We start from the raw sequence: 16,193 nt of genomic DNA, 5'->3' as shown, positions 1-16,193 counted from the left end.
CTGACGTTGTAGAAGATTTACTCGAGTCAAAGCGTGGAAGGGAAGAGGGTGGGAAGCTTCTCGTGGGGGGAACGAGAGCAAATCTTGTGCACACCAACATCCTTGAATCCCTCGTGGGTGGAATTAAAGATACATGGTTTACATTTGTTTTCGTCAAAACGCTGACCGGATTAGCTTTACATTTTGATGCCATCACTGGGTGGAATTCGGATGGAGTGAAGGAACCTTTGCTAGCGTCATCCATGACCGCAAAAAATCAATCTCATCTAAGTCTCATCGAAACGAAAGAACACCAGCAAAGGAATATTCGCGAGGTATCACAAGAAGACGACTTATTTAACGCGGTTATATCGTCTTGTGAAACATCCAGGTAGAGGGTATAATAAATACATTAACATCATCTGCTAACACTTGTAGTATGCTTGGAAGATTGAAAGAAGAGACTCACGCGCTCACTTCTTCGCGACGAGGACGGGGCACTCGGCATGATGCACACAGTAGTTGCTGACACTCCCTAGAAAAGCCCTGTTCCATCATATACGATTGGACGATAAATGCTGAGATGTAACTTCTTGGATAGTAGCGGTGAAATAGCATAGAAAGATGAATAGGAATCTCTAAGCAAAATAAAGACTACAGATATAATGAACCCTAAACCGGAGTTCACATGTTCACTTGTGTCTGAAAGGATTTCAAGCAGCAGTAAAATTACGAACTTAAGTCATAACTTGAACAGAATTGTTGAGAGATTATTTGTCTTTGGTTTTGGATTTTGCATGTGTAAGTAGCATGTCCGCTTCGGGAAGGATCATATAGAATAATTAGAGCTGGAAGGGGCAAATTCCTAGTTAGATGAAGGTCGATTTGAAGCTCATCCTGACATGAATTGTCATTGTCATACATGCTCGATGACAGGTTAAATGACATTCACAAACAATTTTCCGTTTCCATTAAGAAATTGTGGCTGTTGTCCTCATCATGGCAGGTTACGTATTTGCTAATATTTACAGTCTGTAAAAAATGGCCATTGATCGACAAATCTTGATCTTATAGATAGCATGCAAATGTTAACTACCATCTAGATCTGGAATACAGATTGTGAAAGTTGGACAACTCAAGGGATTATGTTATAGAAATTGAAGGATCCAAGACTTCGATTCATTTAAGCATGGACAATCAGATGAAGTTCTTAAGGGGCATTAGTCTACTGGTAGGGTAGTCATTCATGAGGCAAATGAAAGTATAGCCTTGAAAAACACAGTATCCTGATTCCTGAGCAACTTGTATTAGTTCACCTCAACCAACAAAAGTAGGCTGAAGTATTACAGGACAGTTTAGAATTCTTTAGTTCCACCTTATTAAGAAGGAACCAACCTTTTTTGTCTCTGTGACACTCCTCTATCTGTCTATAATATTAATATAAATTTCTTGTGTTGTCCAAAATATATTTGATGAGTAAAGCAGTTCACACGGCGGCTATACCAATCTCTATGATACTGTTTTGAACAGCATGAAGGATATGACCAATGGATTTGTACAATTTAAGAAAAGGAGAACTAGAGAATGCTCATCTACAGATATTAATTTCAAAGTATGGCCTACTATCAATAGATGCAAGAGATAAAAAATATACAAGGAAAAGAATTGAAGGGAATGAGAGTGCACACCTCTGTAAGGCTCCTTTACCATGGCTTCCCACAACAAGCAAGTTGACATTCAACTTTTTGACTGCTTCACATATGGCTTCTTTTGGATCTCCTACCTCTGTAATTGTTTCTGCAACCACCTGAGATGCAAGAAAATGTAACTAGAACATTTTCCAGTATGAGAATGACTGCCTGTGTTAAGGGCATTCTCAAAGTATGTGCTACAAAAGATGTTGACATTCTTATTATATATTAGCATTACTGATGAAGTATAAATGAAGTATGAGATATATGACAATGGAATAGACAATGTGATATTGTTCACATAATAATGAATTTAACTTTAGCTTATATACTCTTGTTCCTGTAGTACATAAGACTTAAAAAGAAGACCAAGTTAATTAGACGAATAAGGAACAGTTGTGGCTCTTGCACAAATGGGTAATGCTTTGGGATGAATAACATAAAAAGTATCTCACAACTCAATTCAAAAAGAACCACTAAGACAATTTTCGTCTTCATACCCTATGAATGCAAGGTCTGCAAAATTTGAGAGTGAGATTGACCATCAGTAAGATAGGGATCGAGATCAGGATCAAACTCAGCTTCAGCCAGCCCTATTTCCAGATGAGGCATGAGTTGGATAACAATGTGGTGTTCCAATCAACAAGTTTTGTGGCCTATTTTGACCCATAAATCAGACACATATGAGAGGACAAGTTGCAGATAGAATTCAGAATACAACTAGAAGATGAAGGAATCCTAGATCTAGTGGGAGGGTTCAACCTTCTACAAGTCGGGAAAGTTAGGATTAATCATAGGGCAGCAGCCCTAAGTCAAGTTGTGCTTGATTGTGGCCAGGGCTACCTATTGATCCAGTACAATAATCTGACCATGTACTTGATGCATAGACAAGCATAAATTCCTACAGGATAATGTGTGTTATATTGGAAAATTGACTCCCCTAAAAATATAAATGCAAACCCTAAAGCTAATGTTTTTTAAAACCTAGCATTGCTTCAGTTGTCAGTAACTTGTCAAAATCTGAAATTGTTTAACTTATGACCACGAGCTTTAGAGTAATTTGGTAGAGGGAATGCAAGAATGAAAGATCAAATCAAAATGCCATTAGTAGGAATATCAAATGAAATAAAATTAAGAATGCATCATTTTAATACAGTCTAAAACTGAGCTAAGACAAGGACGGATATATAGAGAGACTAGCGGTCATACCCCGTACTGAGCACAGATCTCCGTCGCCTTCTCTAGGAGAGCAAGCGAAACCTGCTTCTGTTGCTGCTGCACCGATTGGATCAACTCCATAGCTATGGAAAGAAAACCACAAAGACAACAGATCAGAAACATTTCATCGAACACCTGACAAGCGACACATGGACTGAAAACAACCGGTCGAATTAGTTTAAGAGAGAAAGCATCGAGATCTGATTGACGTACGAGGGGAGCCGAGGGAGGCGGCAGTCAGGTAGGCGAAGTCGGTGAGGGGCTGGACCGTGAATATGATGAGGGGCAAGGAGGAGAGGGACTCGCGGAGGTTTGCGAGCACCCACTCGAGGGCGTGGTGGCTGCACTCGCTCTCGTCGATGGCCACCATCATCCTCTTCGGCTTGCCGCCGCCGCCGCCGCCGCCACCTTCCGCCATCGTCAGCGTCTTCTTCTTTCTCGAACTATGTTGGGTGCACGGAAAGGAAAAGCTGACGCAAAAGAAGGGAATCCGACAACATATAAAACGATAGCGTGTCAGTTTCCATCTAAAACATTATTGTGACGATTATATATCAAATTTTATTACTAAAAATTTAGGATTTAAAACCTCAATTGATATATTTTTATACATTAAATATTAATATAATACCAAACACTCTTATCGAAGGTCGAATATTCGAAAAATCATTCAATATATTTACATCTTAAATGTTGGTCTGATAATGATATATCAAATCGATTTATGAAAAATTAAATATTTAACTTAATTTATATACTTTGTAAGTGTTAACTGAAATTAACTGATAAAAATTTCGATAATTTATCGTAAGGTTTTGAATTCAGATCTCACCTTCAGCAAAGTTCATCATCGATTCACGCTGCCAATGATTCCAAATTTCTTGTCAAACAAAAAATAATTACATTCACAAATCTTTTCTTCTTAAGTTAATAATAAATACGCACAGGATCAAACCTAAAATAACTGAACAAACTTTGATGATGATATCTTCTCATCAAGAAAAAGAAGCAACCTAGAAATCAGGCCATGGTTGAGAAACTCATAATGAAACTTCACAGCTCTAACAATTCCAGACTTCCAAGATTAGATCTCAGCTTCCTACTGAATTAAAGATATAATTAATAGAGAAAATAGAAGCTCTTACACTAAGAAGCTTACTGTAACAGCATGCTCACAGGAGCTGCATGAAAATATGTGAATCAAAGATCAGAAATCTTTTCTGCTATGTACATTTCCTCGATCAAACTCATTAGAGAAACCTGGACCTTGAAAATAGAAGGTTGTATATGCTGACAGTGGGCATTTTGATTGCCCTGTGCAAATTTAAAGAAGAAACAACATAATCTTACTATCATTCACTAGCTTGCGGTGTCGTAGACCTACTGGTCCACCTGTTCATGACCGAATCAGGAGAGAATGGTTCGGTATTCTTCAGCAACTCAGCATCATCTCGACTCTCAGCAACACCATGTTCCTTCTTCTCTGGTCTGTTCCCATCGCTCTCTATTGCTTGCAACACCTCGAGGACCTCCTTTATGGGTGGCCTCATGTCCCCATCTGGTTGCAAACACCTGAATGCCACTTCTGCCACCATGGTGATCATCTTCCTTGTAACCTCATCCGATTGATACCCTAGGGCAGCGTCCACCAATTGCTCAAGTTCGCCTTTCTGGATTCTGGTTATTGCCATGTTAGCCAAATTGATCTCGCTCCGGTTCCGAGTCATGTCGACAGCAGGCTTGGAGGTTATAAGTTCGAATAGTACAACTCCAAAGCTGTAAACATCACTCTTGTCGGTGAGCTGGAAGCACTGATGGTACTCAGGGTCCAAGTATCCTGGTGTGCCCTGTGGAGCAGTAGAGATATGTGTGACATCCTTGGGGATGAGACGTGAAAGCCCAAAATCTGCAACTTTGACATGAAAGTTGCTATCAAGTAAAATGTTATTAGTTTTGACATCTCGGTGTATGACTGGTGGGTTGACTGCATGGAGGTAGGCAAGTGCATCAGCTGTCTCAATGGCAATTCTCAGACGCATTGGCCATGTGAGGATGCATTGACTTGCCCCGGAACCATGGAGGTGATGCGCCAAAGTGCCATTTGACACAAACTCGTACACGAGAAGGAGCTCCCGACTTTGGTGAGACGTGCAGCCATAGAGGATAACAAGTCTCTGATGACGGAGGCGTGATAGGATCTGTATCTCATTCATGAACTGTTCAACCCGCCTGTAGTTGTTCTCGTATAGTCGCTTGACTGCAACAGTACGTCCATCTTGAAGCTTACCTGAAGATAAGAAGCCATGTGATCTAACGATCGATTCAACCAGTGTATGTAAAGAATAGGATGGCATATGGATCGTTAGTTGATCTAAAATTAGTTTGAAACACCTATTCTTCAGCACCTTTATAAACAGTGCAAAAGCCTCCATCACCAAGTTTATCAGAGGCATCAAACTTGTTGGTGGCCTCCTCTAGTTCAGCATACGAGAAGACATGAGTCTGCAAAAGGGCACTGTCCATTTCAGGATCCATCAAGGATGGCTTCAAACTGGCACTTTGAGAAAGGGATTTGGAGGATGGGGGGAATTGTCGCTTCTTTTTGTGCCTGTAGAAGCGATAACAAGTGCAAAGTAGGAGAAAGAAACAAGTTGCTGCAGAAACACCTGTTGTCAAGGTAAATAACAGAGAAGTAAGCCACATAAAACTGTAGGAACTACACAGCAAATAATTATAGTACAGGATTGGAGTACTGAAACTTCTGCATATTATAACAATTTCCTGAAGTAACTTAAAGTTGAGTAATTCTTTGGTTACCAGATATGTTTTCTTTTAGTGAGATGAATCTTTCAGGGAAAATATATTAATTTGATTACCAGATATCTCTATAGGCTTTTGCTTCCAGATTTTTTTTCCCCTTGTATTTTTGAGTCCGGTCAATGGTCAGATTGTGCTGATAGTCAAAGGAGATGAACAATGATGAAAAGAACAGGAGAAACATGACATGTATATTAATATCATTTTTGTTCTCTATAGGACTTAACTTGGGAAATGACTATTCAAGCAGGAAAAACTAGTTTTTTTGAAACATTAAGTTGACATGTCCTACTGAAATTATAAACCTGGATTTTATCAATGCCCATAAGGCAGCAAATCTTAAGACCACACAAATTAACAAACAAATTCAGTATCATGTTTCGTAGATTGCAAATTCATTGATCAAGCAAAAGTTACTTACTCAACTCAGCAATAAAAAATAAGAGGCATGTATTTTGCATAAAAAAATGGGAACAAAAAGAATGTGGAAACTGTTTAAACTGATGGAAGAATAGAGAAAAGTTCTTTACCTATTATGATCCCCTTTATCTTTGCTTTCTTCTGATGACCAACACGTTCTGTAGCATGGGAAAACAATATCCTTGAGATCATTGAAAATTATAACCTTGATTAAGCAGCATGTAAAAAACAATGTAAAGGAATAATGTTCACATAATCTATTTCTTCATAACTCTATCAGCAAACCTTTTTTTCTAAGCCACTATATTGATGTGGAAATTTCATTATTGGTAAACTAAATTCAACTGTAATATTTTCAATTATCAGTGAGAGAAGCAACTTGGTTAGTATTAGTCTTTCTCCCGCTGCCATGCCGTGCAACATGTATCTCCACAAAAGCTTCTTTATTTTAATTTGTTCCTGGCCGTTATTTGACAACTGTGCAACTATGAGAAGCTGACAGAAAGCAGACCTTACACCTTGTTTTCTATCAGATTACGCAACTTCCAGTAAAATCACTGGTGTCAGTACAAAACAGAAAGCATATATACAATGTTTATAAAATATACTAAAAAAAGATCATTATTTTTCACTGAGTGGAATTCTTGATTTAGTTGAAAAAACCATGGCTAAATCTATCAATCTGCAAGCCAAAAGCAAATTGCTGGGTTAAGTAGAAGATAAATATTAGCATGAGGAACAAGGGCTGTGATTAGCCTGAGAGATAAGAACTGTGAAATAAGGGAAAGCAATGTAAGATTCCTAAGAGTAAGAGCCACAGATCAGGATCACAGGTTCTGTACGCCTCTTCATGAAGAAAAATATCGAAGGATACAAGGGTTTTTGGTCTATGCATTAAATGGAATGAAGTTTTTTATTAGCCACATTAATATATATTGGTGTTCAGAAAGAAAGGGCATCTGATTGAATGTGATCTTCGCAAGACTGCAAGTGAAAAACTTAAGCATAGAATATTCATACGAAAATTCAATTAGGCAGTAGTAAGGGAAAGAATGCAGTCGGCTTCAGTAACTAGTCCTTCAAAATTCTTCCAATGCAAAAGACCAACAAATGAAAGCAGTTTTAGCTAATACAGATATACACAAACAAAAGCAGACAAATTCTCTCTGTGGAATCCCCATTAATGGAGGAAAAAACTATTGATGTCTACGAGCTTGGATGGTTAAGGCAGTCAAATTTCTTTTAATGAATCACTAGGTTGAATCCCCTTGGGCGCATAACTTTTGGTTCTTCCCTTCCTCAGCGGTCGATGATTGTTCCCATGTGTGGCCTGATTCCACCAAGTGTGTGATGTACAAAAAAAAAGGAGGAAGGAATACCTAGAGATAAGTTATGAGAGTGATGACTTATGAACAACATAGCTTCCAATATTACAATTTACCACCTTACATTGTAGTCTTAATTCTTAAGTTAATACTGATTCATGCAAGTTATGAAAATTAGTGTGCTCTTGGATAGGAGGAAGTAATTTATGAGGCTGGCTTCAGATTATCAGCAAAAACTGAAATCAAATGGAAGAAGATAAAGAAAACAGAAAACTGTTTAAACGAGGCATAGGAAACAGTAATTAAAAAAGATCCTCTAGGTTAGTTACCATATCAGATTCTTTACAAGGCATATGCTCATCTAATATCAAAGGAGGTTCTAAAAATATGGTCAAAACTTTGAAATTAGATTTCTTAGTCTCAATGGCATTCTAATCAGCATACTACCGTAATTCAATCACTTAATAATTTGATATGTTTGATAATGAATTCTTTTTAGATTAGACAGACCAGTGAAATAAATCTCTCGCAGTTAACCTGTTCATCAGAAGAAATAGTTTTCAAAGTCATCGAACTCATTTATGGGTGTTAGAATAACAGAGTCTTGAAAGCAACCAAAGAATGGGTGTAAAATCTTCAAATAAAAAGATAGCAACACAAGACACAATAGAGAGCTTAAATCACTGAAGAGTGTTTTTTATTTGCAGTATAATAAAATAAAAATGCCTTTAGAGAGAGGAGAAAATCTCTACATGGGTGATGAGCAGGGAGGCATGACAACGACATAAAAGAGAAGCGAGAACTTTTTCATTAATACACATTCAGGAGGAACTAATATAAGGACTAAGCATCAACCAGTTGTACAAATCTAAGCAACCATGCTGTGCCCTGTTCAGTCCAAAAAACAGTCGACGGCAGATAAAATTATCAGATTGTACTCTCTAAATGCTACTCTTTGGCTGAATCACACGAATGCAAAATATACGACTTAAAGGTTAGAGGTTAATCAACTAAGGACTCCAGTGCTGATGAAGAAATAACATGATACCTATAAATTGACCGACTCGCATCCAAAAGGTAATCGGCAATCAGCCAAAGACAATAGGCAGAATCTTGGAGCATAATAGATGCTGAAACCTGAGAACTCTCAGGAAAACCATGTTTCCTAATACTAATCCTGGAGCTACATGAACCGACCCCGAGCTATGAAACTCAAATTCTTATCTGCTAAATTCTGGTGAAAAGGTAGCGTCTCATGCTTCAAGATCTCCCATTCACAACACTCGTAATTATTAAGAACCATAAAAAAATCAATGAAGTTATGTTTCTCTTAATTCCTAGTACTTACTGCAGCTACTGGAGCGAACTCCATCAGGGCAGATGCACATGAATCTCCCCATCGTATCATTGAAGCCGCATCTGCCGCCGCCAGCCGTGCACTCAGTACAATCCGGTGAAGCCCAATCCAACAACCACCCTCTCCTCAGAAGCGCAGCAGCGTCACCGTTGCTCGCATTGAAATACTCCACTACCGGCACGATATCAAGCACACAACCAAGGCTAGCCAAGTCTAGTCGGGTCGACATGTTGTACTCGCCGCCGAAGTAGGCCAAATTTCGAGCACAAGCTATGCTTTCATATCCCCAGAGTTCATTCGAGCAATTGAGGAGGAAGTAGACGTTCCTGTTAAGGGAGCTGATGCTAAAAGGATAGATGCTAGAGTCGAAACCAAAATTTTCATAGGGCAAGGGGCACGAATCATCAAAGAACTCGACGGCGGTGAGGAGGACCGACTGGTTGTCGTAGAAGATGTTTAGGGCGTAAAACTTGTGGCCGAGGATCTCAAGAACGGGGCTGTAGCTGCCATTCCCGCAGATGATCATGAAAAGAGGGAAGCCGCAGTAGGATGGTTGCTGCCCTCTGAGCCAGAACGGGTAGCTCACGTTCACCCCATTCCCGCAGCTCCTCGGCTCACAGTCCGCCATTGTTGGGGCCACGGCCGAGACCCGGGCCGCCTTCTTTCCCACCAACATGAGCAGCAAAGAGAAGACGCAGAGGGATTCTTTAAGTCTCATTAGGGTTTTAGGATCCACATAAGGGGAAGCGGAGGGGGAGGAAGAAGAGATGCAGAGCCTGCGGACACGTGCTGCAACCGTCAACAAGAGTGTGGGAATGCACCGTCCCAATTTGAGTCGGCTTTCTCACTCACCGGTCCGGTTCAACCCAAATCCACTTGAGTCCCAACGCGATCAGGCAACTGAACCGGATTATGCGGCTACTTATGCACCACGAAATCATCATGGTTTGCGTGCTTGGACCGTTGACGCGATATCAAGTCAGATAATGGTGAGATGAACGGCACAAGAAACCGAAGGATTTGAATGTGGTACACAATCCGATAAAATTGATGCGAATACACATACATGTGCAGCCACTTTGGGAAGAGCCATCCATCTCGTAGGCTGTGGGATTAATGGCGGGCGAAAATTTCTAGTCACGTTAGAGCTCAAAAGACATTTTACCTAATCTGATTTCCCAGTTCCGAAGCTGAATTAAAGACATGAAACGTCATGTAATACTAGAATTATACCCAAGCAGAGGTTTCCGAACGCGCACCTTTATTAGAAGGATAACATGTTCCAACGGTTGAATTATGTGGGCAGAAGCAGGTGTGGCTCTCCGGAGAGAGCCCGGCAAACCCGCAGCGCCCACCTGACTCGACGCAGTCACGACACCACCCCTCCCCTGCCTCCCAACGTAGCGAGAACCCCCTCTTCACTGCGTCGCTAAACCTCAGCTTCCCGTTCTCGATCTCGACCGCCGCTGATTGGTGTATGGGCACCACTACCATCGAGCTGCAGTTTCCAAGGATCTCTATGTGGGTCTTACCGGTAAGCTGGTAATACCCGTGACGACCCCTGGCGCCGCCCGGTGCGCAACCCATGTCAGGCACGTCGAGAATCGGAGGTGAGAGGGCGGTGCAGTTGACGAACACCGTGACGTTCACGTCCCGGTCGCTGTAGCTGTACATCGAGAAGTCGAGGCTGGTGTTTTGGTACGGCTGAGGGCACGACTGGTTGACGAAGGGTGGGTCGACGACGGTAATGAGGCGGTTCAAGTAATCTATATCCTTGACGACGTATCCCTTGCCGTCGATCTCGATCGTCATGGAAGTATTGTTCTTGCTGCAAGAGACATAGTATCCCGGGTAGCCACAGTAGTCGGCACGTCCGTCGACGCGAAACGGGTAGCTGATGTTGATCTTAGTGCCTCCGCAAGAGTATGTGTAGGGAGCACAATCCGCATACCGATAGTAGCTCTCCGAGGAAGAAGGTGGAGTCGATGACAGGGCGAGGAGTAAAAGGATAGATGGAATAGGAGATCCTAAGCCTGGATGCATTTGGCTCTTGCCACAGAGATCGGAGGAAGCAAGAGGAGGTGGAGACATGGAGTACAGCGTTCTTCGGCTTTAGCTAAAGTGGCCTTCCCAACAAGGAATACGGCGTGTCTTTGGGTCTTCGGAAGGTAGCACGAAAGTGGCTTTTGGAAATTTGGCGAGGTCGGTGCTGTCTCTTCCACCTTTGACCGGGCAGTGATGGGATTGCTTTCCGTGTGATGCGACTTGGAGATCAAAACATGACGTCCGATACGAGAAGAGATCACTGATTCGATTCTTCGTCCCTGCACATGGGACCGATGATTCTTGTCGAGACTAAACCTGGGTGGTAGCGGAGACCTTGACGCCATTATTGGCTTGAACTCTAAGGCTGAGGTCAGTCAAAGAATTGAACGCCTTTAAAGAAGGCACCAATGGTCCGCGGACGTGAAGAAGAAGGGTGTGGCTGTCTCCGTTGTTTGACCAAAGACAGTGGAAGTCCTCTTCATGCTCAAATGTATAGTATAGTATAGTATAGCTGGCAAATAACTCGTTTCCGTCTTCGTCGTCGTAATCTGTCTTTCTAGAACATTTTTGGCTATTATTAGTCCAATTATGGATAGGATTCAAGTTATAGATGCATATTGCTTGTTTTCATCTTTGATAAGAGGTGCGATGGTGCGAGCTATCAGCATTGTTTCGGTTCTCTATAGCCATAACCACCATAAGTTAGCTCGATCATGGTGCATGATTTGATGATTTGTCATCATTACTTAATGATTGATTTTTGTATGAGTCGATCAAGGAACCAAATCATCAACATCCAAGGAGATTGCAATCTCGGTGATCTACTATGTTATATATCTAATATGAGGGTCTAACACTTGAGCATTCCAATAGCACGTTATACCTATTGTATATCTTGTTAGTCCGATATGACAATCAAATCATTATCATATAGAGATGTCATTATGCTAATAAGAAGGATCACTCGAACTAACTGTTATCCCATAACTACAACGTTCAACTATTTAGTGCATTACCTCATGACTAATGATGGTCGACCATTTTACATAATTATTTCATAAGTTTGCTCTTAAATCCAATCGTGTTCTTGATCCTATTCGAGAAAATATACTCTATTACGTTCTCAAATCATTTGAATCTCTACTAATTTATTAGGCATATTCTAGTATCGCTCTCATGGCCATAGTGAGCAAACATGCCAGCGTGAACGTGCAGCCTTGAGGCTGAGATGGAGCGTCGCATCGGATGTGTCATCTCGAACTTGGGAAGACAGTCGCCCCTTCTCGCGTCGTCCGAAGCTGCACGAGACAACTTAGTACGATACAAAGTCACTCCGGAAAACTCAGAACGATACCATGTGGTGTCATTCCATGCAGGTCGATCAGCGCTCGCACAAAGGTACAAGTCGATCGCTCAAGGAGTCGACCACCATTATTATATCACTACGATCGACCCTCACTCTCAGGTATAAAAGCCTCATAACCGATATTAGGTAGGGGGATCCTTTGCTTCGAAAAAAAACTCTGCTCGATATTGACTTAACATTCGGAGGGGTCGAGTCGAGAACTCCACCTCTTGACCTTGTCTTATGTGCAGGTGTCCAGCGATAAAGAAGTAAGACATTCTCCAAAGGAGAAAATCGTACTTGGGAGACGAGGCTCTAACTCAACCTGACCCGACAGAGGCTCCCATCCATCAACCAACCGCACAGATGATCCTACACGTCGAGGGTCGAACCAAGCCACGCTGACACCTCGATCATGGTTTGAGAGTCCGTTAACAATAACTTATTTTTTATAAGAGCATCTACTGAATCCTCCATTTTCTCGAACTTGTAACAAGCTCAAGCGACGAACTCACATTAGATCTAAATCCCCGATGCATCATATCACCAAAATCTGACTTATCAAGTGCACTGAAATCCTAAGCAACTTGAAATAGGTTAGTAAAGTTGGCTTCCACCCTAATAAATTTGCTCTAAAGTCAAATCGGCTATTTCTGATTTTAAACGAAAACTAAAAGGACAGCCGTCGATTGTGAGTGAGTAAGCACTAAAGTCAAATTAAAAGTCAAGAAAGCCAAGGAGGATAGCTAAAAGTGGCGAATAAAGCCTGGCGACCCAACTTTTATCCCACCTCGCAACAGCTTTCCGCTCACTCACAAAGTGGGGTGTGGGGTCCGCCGCAAAAGCCTCCTGCTGCTAATGATACCAAGTGGGTAAGTGGCCTGTCTCGTCCTAATTTTTTATGTCTGGCCAAGTCAAAAGCAGTGCATGGAAGACGAGTCAGAGGGCATCTTCCTCCGTAACTCCACGAAACACTTACTTCAACAGAGGATGTGACAGGCCACCATTCCCGTTCTAATCTCTAGATCAGGAGTGAGAGGACCATGCAATGAAATTGACCGAGTCTAATTAGATGAACTACGGAAGGTGGTAATGCAGTGAAGAAATACTGAAATAGATCGAGCAGTGGCAGTAGAAAAGAGCGAGTAAATACGAAGATATACTGACTGACATACCTGCACAATGGGGATGAAATGTCTTTACTCCATCCGAGCAGAAGCAGGTGAAATTCCAGGTGGAGTTAATCGTCCGGTTGAGCCCACACCGCCCGCCGGAGCGCTCGCAGCTGCCGCAGTCGCCGGAGGTCACGTTTGGCCAGCTCAAATTGAATCCACTCTGCAACACCCCTCCGTATCGGGCAGGTAAGTCGTCTGCAATATAAGCCATCAGCACGTCCCGCAGGACGGGCACGACGACGACGGCGCGGCACGTCCGAGGAAGATGGTGATAAGAATCCCTCATCGTTTCGGTCGTGAAGACATAGGACCGGTTTCCACCAGCAGAGCCGAGGCAGGGGATGTGGAGATCCGGTAGGCCGTCGGTGCAGTCGAAGAAGAAGGTGAGGTTGACGTCGGAGGGAGCGTAGCGCAGAACTGAGTCGGGATCGAAGGTGAGGTTGTGATGCACTCGAGGGCACTCTTCACGGACGGAGACGATGTCGGTATCGGCGAGGGAGATGGTATGGGTTTTGTAGTCGATGTTGGTGACTGTGTAGTTGCCGGTGGGAAGGTGGATGATCGGGGTGTTGTTCCGGCAAATCAGCTCGAAGCCTCGGTAACCGCAGTGGGAGCGGAGGGAAGTGGAGTCGTCATGGACGAGCCAGAATGGGTAGGTGATGTTGGTGATGTTGCCACAGCTTGATATGGCTTCGCCGCAGGCAACGTTGGAAGGATGGCTGATGGCGGGAACGGAGAAAAGGAGGAGAAGAAAGAAAAAGGCTGAGATGGGAAGAGGAGGTGTGGGGAATTTGGAGTTCATGTTTGGGTTGGGGAAGGACGGAAGGGGGCGGTAGTGGTAAGAAGACCTTACCATTGTTGGGTTTTGCATGACCTACTTTCGAGTGCTTTGAGTAGATGGAACGAAGAATGGATCTTTCTTTGCTTACTTTTCTTGTTCCTTGGCTTTTATCTTGAGAGCGTCTTGCTTGAATGGAGATAGGGACGGTGAGATGCTGAGGCTTTGCCGTGCAGTACAAAGACGACGGTGATGGGAGAAAGACTTCATGCCCTTGGATGTAGAGCTTTCTTAGATGCAGACAAGGTGTTAGAACAGTCCTCGGATCATCAGCATCATTGCTACTTGTTGCGGGAAACAACTTTGAGCCGTGGCCTCGGGGTCGACGCGGCTCGGTTCGGATCCGAAAGACGGGGATCTCCTTGGGGGCGTTCCTCGAGCCCGTTGAGGAGGTCGGGGGCGGTGTCCGATCGGGACAATGTAATCGTCTCTTTCGGGCAGAAACTCCTCGCCTACGGGACCGACGGGGACCTTCGGCTTCACACCTGCACAAAGGTCGGGCCGGGGTGCTCGGCCCGACCCCTCCGACGATCAAGTTAGAGGAAGATGTGGAGGGGGTTTTAAGAGAAGAAGTGTTTTAGTGTGTGTCTCTCCTCTGCAAGGGTATTTATAGGGGAGTTTGGTGTTACTTGGCGTGCCTGCCTGCAGGAGACAGGCTCGTACATCTGATGGCGTTTGATATTGTTGTTGGCGTTGTATGAAGAGTCGAACTGCCGCAGGGTATGGGTGTGCCTCAGTCGTCGTTCTCCTCTGCCTCGGTCGAGCGTGTTGGGTCAGACAACGATGAAGTCGTTGTCTGAGAGCGGGAGACATTAGCGCACATCGCGTCGGCATTATTGCCCTCTTCGGGCAGAGTGTCGTCCAAGCGTGGCTGACATCGTGCCGCGTCATGTCGCCATTATTACCCTCATCACTATTGATGAGGATAGTAATTATGATAAGACTCGGCTGACGTCAATCGACGCCTCATGCCTCGATCGACGTGACTGCACTCGGTCAACCTAGCCGGAACACCGGCCAAGGCACATTAACGCCTACTCAGGCACGGTTCTTCACGCTACGCCAGCGCCTATGTCAGACGCTATCAGCTTGCCTCCTGCAGGCGGGCACGTCAAGTAACACCAAACTCCCCTATAAATACCCTCGCACTCTGAACAAGCGGGGGGGACAGAGGAGAGTCACTCCAAACACCTCTTCATCCGAAACCCCCTCCACATCTTCTTCTAACTTGATCGTCGGAGGGGTCGGGTCGAGCTTCCCGACCCAACCTTTGTGCAGGTGCGAAGCCGAGGGTCCCCGCCGACCGCGCGGACGAGGAGTTCCTGGCCGGAGGACACGGCGACCCCGTCCCGATCGGACCATCGCACCGGACCGACCTCGCGGGCTCGAGGCACGCCCCGGAGAGATCCCGACATCTGAACCCGAACCGAGCCGCGTCGGCCCCGAGGCCACGGCTCTCAAAGTTGTTTCCCGCAAAAGCTACTGTGGAGTTATTTATATATATATATTCTTGAATTTTAAAAACAAGAAATTAAATTCAAAATGTCTTAAATATATGGCTCTCCTAAATCTTGAATAAGGTAGAAATATGAAACCACATCGAATTAGTATGTATCCTCTCGCTCCATCCATGACTCGATCAGTCTCGATGTCATGGAAACCATATCGAACTATGACATATCCTTCGCTTCCCATCTCCGCCCTGTCTCTTCGTTCCCGCCATCAGCCATCCTTCCAACGTTGCCTGCGGCGTAGCCATATCAAGCTGTGGCAACGTAACCAGCATCGCCTACCCATCCTGGCTCGTCCATGACGACTCCACTTCCCTCCACTCCCACTGCGGTTACCGAGGCTTCGAGCTGATTTGCCGGAACAACACCCCGAGCATCCACCTTCCCTCCAGCAATTACTCAGTCACCAACATCGACTACGAAACCCGTACCATCTCCCTCGTCGACGTCGACATCGTCTTTGTCCGTGAA

The 16,193-nt window shown here is 43.7% G+C and overlaps 2 protein-coding genes across 5 annotated transcripts; both read right to left on the bottom strand.

Moving 5' to 3' along the window:
* Positions 1 to 315: 315 nt before the first annotated feature.
* Positions 316 to 3,401, bottom strand: LOC135608444 (universal stress protein A-like protein). Its single transcript, XM_065101334.1, has 4 exons — positions 3,102 to 3,401; positions 2,880 to 2,971; positions 1,668 to 1,786; positions 316 to 525 (listed from the first exon to the last, which is right to left on the bottom strand). Exons 1-4 carry the CDS (start codon positions 3,304 to 3,306, stop codon positions 453 to 455), a joined length of 489 nt encoding a protein of 162 aa, XP_064957406.1. The 5' UTR covers positions 3,307 to 3,401; the 3' UTR covers positions 316 to 452.
* Positions 3,402 to 3,984: 583 nt separating this feature from the next.
* LOC103979908 (LEAF RUST 10 DISEASE-RESISTANCE LOCUS RECEPTOR-LIKE PROTEIN KINASE-like 1.2) lies at positions 3,985 to 14,294 on the bottom strand. Of its 4 annotated transcripts, none has more exons than XM_065101328.1 (4): positions 13,374 to 14,294; positions 6,236 to 6,283; positions 5,294 to 5,554; positions 3,985 to 5,175 (listed from the first exon to the last, which is right to left on the bottom strand). In XM_065101328.1, exons 1-4 carry the CDS (start codon positions 14,242 to 14,244, stop codon positions 4,241 to 4,243), a joined length of 2,115 nt encoding a protein of 704 aa, XP_064957400.1. In that variant the 5' UTR covers positions 14,245 to 14,294; the 3' UTR covers positions 3,985 to 4,240. The 4 variants fall into 4 exon arrangements, with proteins under 4 accessions (XP_064957400.1, XP_018679601.2, XP_064957401.1 ...); XM_018824056.2 differs by having other exon boundaries at positions 6,236 to 6,307; positions 13,374 to 14,293; XM_065101329.1 differs by lacking the exon at positions 13,374 to 14,294 and adding an exon at positions 10,067 to 11,694.
* Positions 14,295 to 16,193: the final 1,899 nt, after the last annotated feature.

Source organism: Musa acuminata, chromosome BXJ2-3, assembly GCF_036884655.1.
Source record: "Musa acuminata AAA Group cultivar baxijiao chromosome BXJ2-3, Cavendish_Baxijiao_AAA, whole genome shotgun sequence".
Classification (NCBI taxonomy): domain Eukaryota; kingdom Viridiplantae; phylum Streptophyta; class Magnoliopsida; order Zingiberales; family Musaceae; genus Musa; species Musa acuminata.
This window is presented reverse-complemented; position numbering and strand designations above follow the sequence as displayed.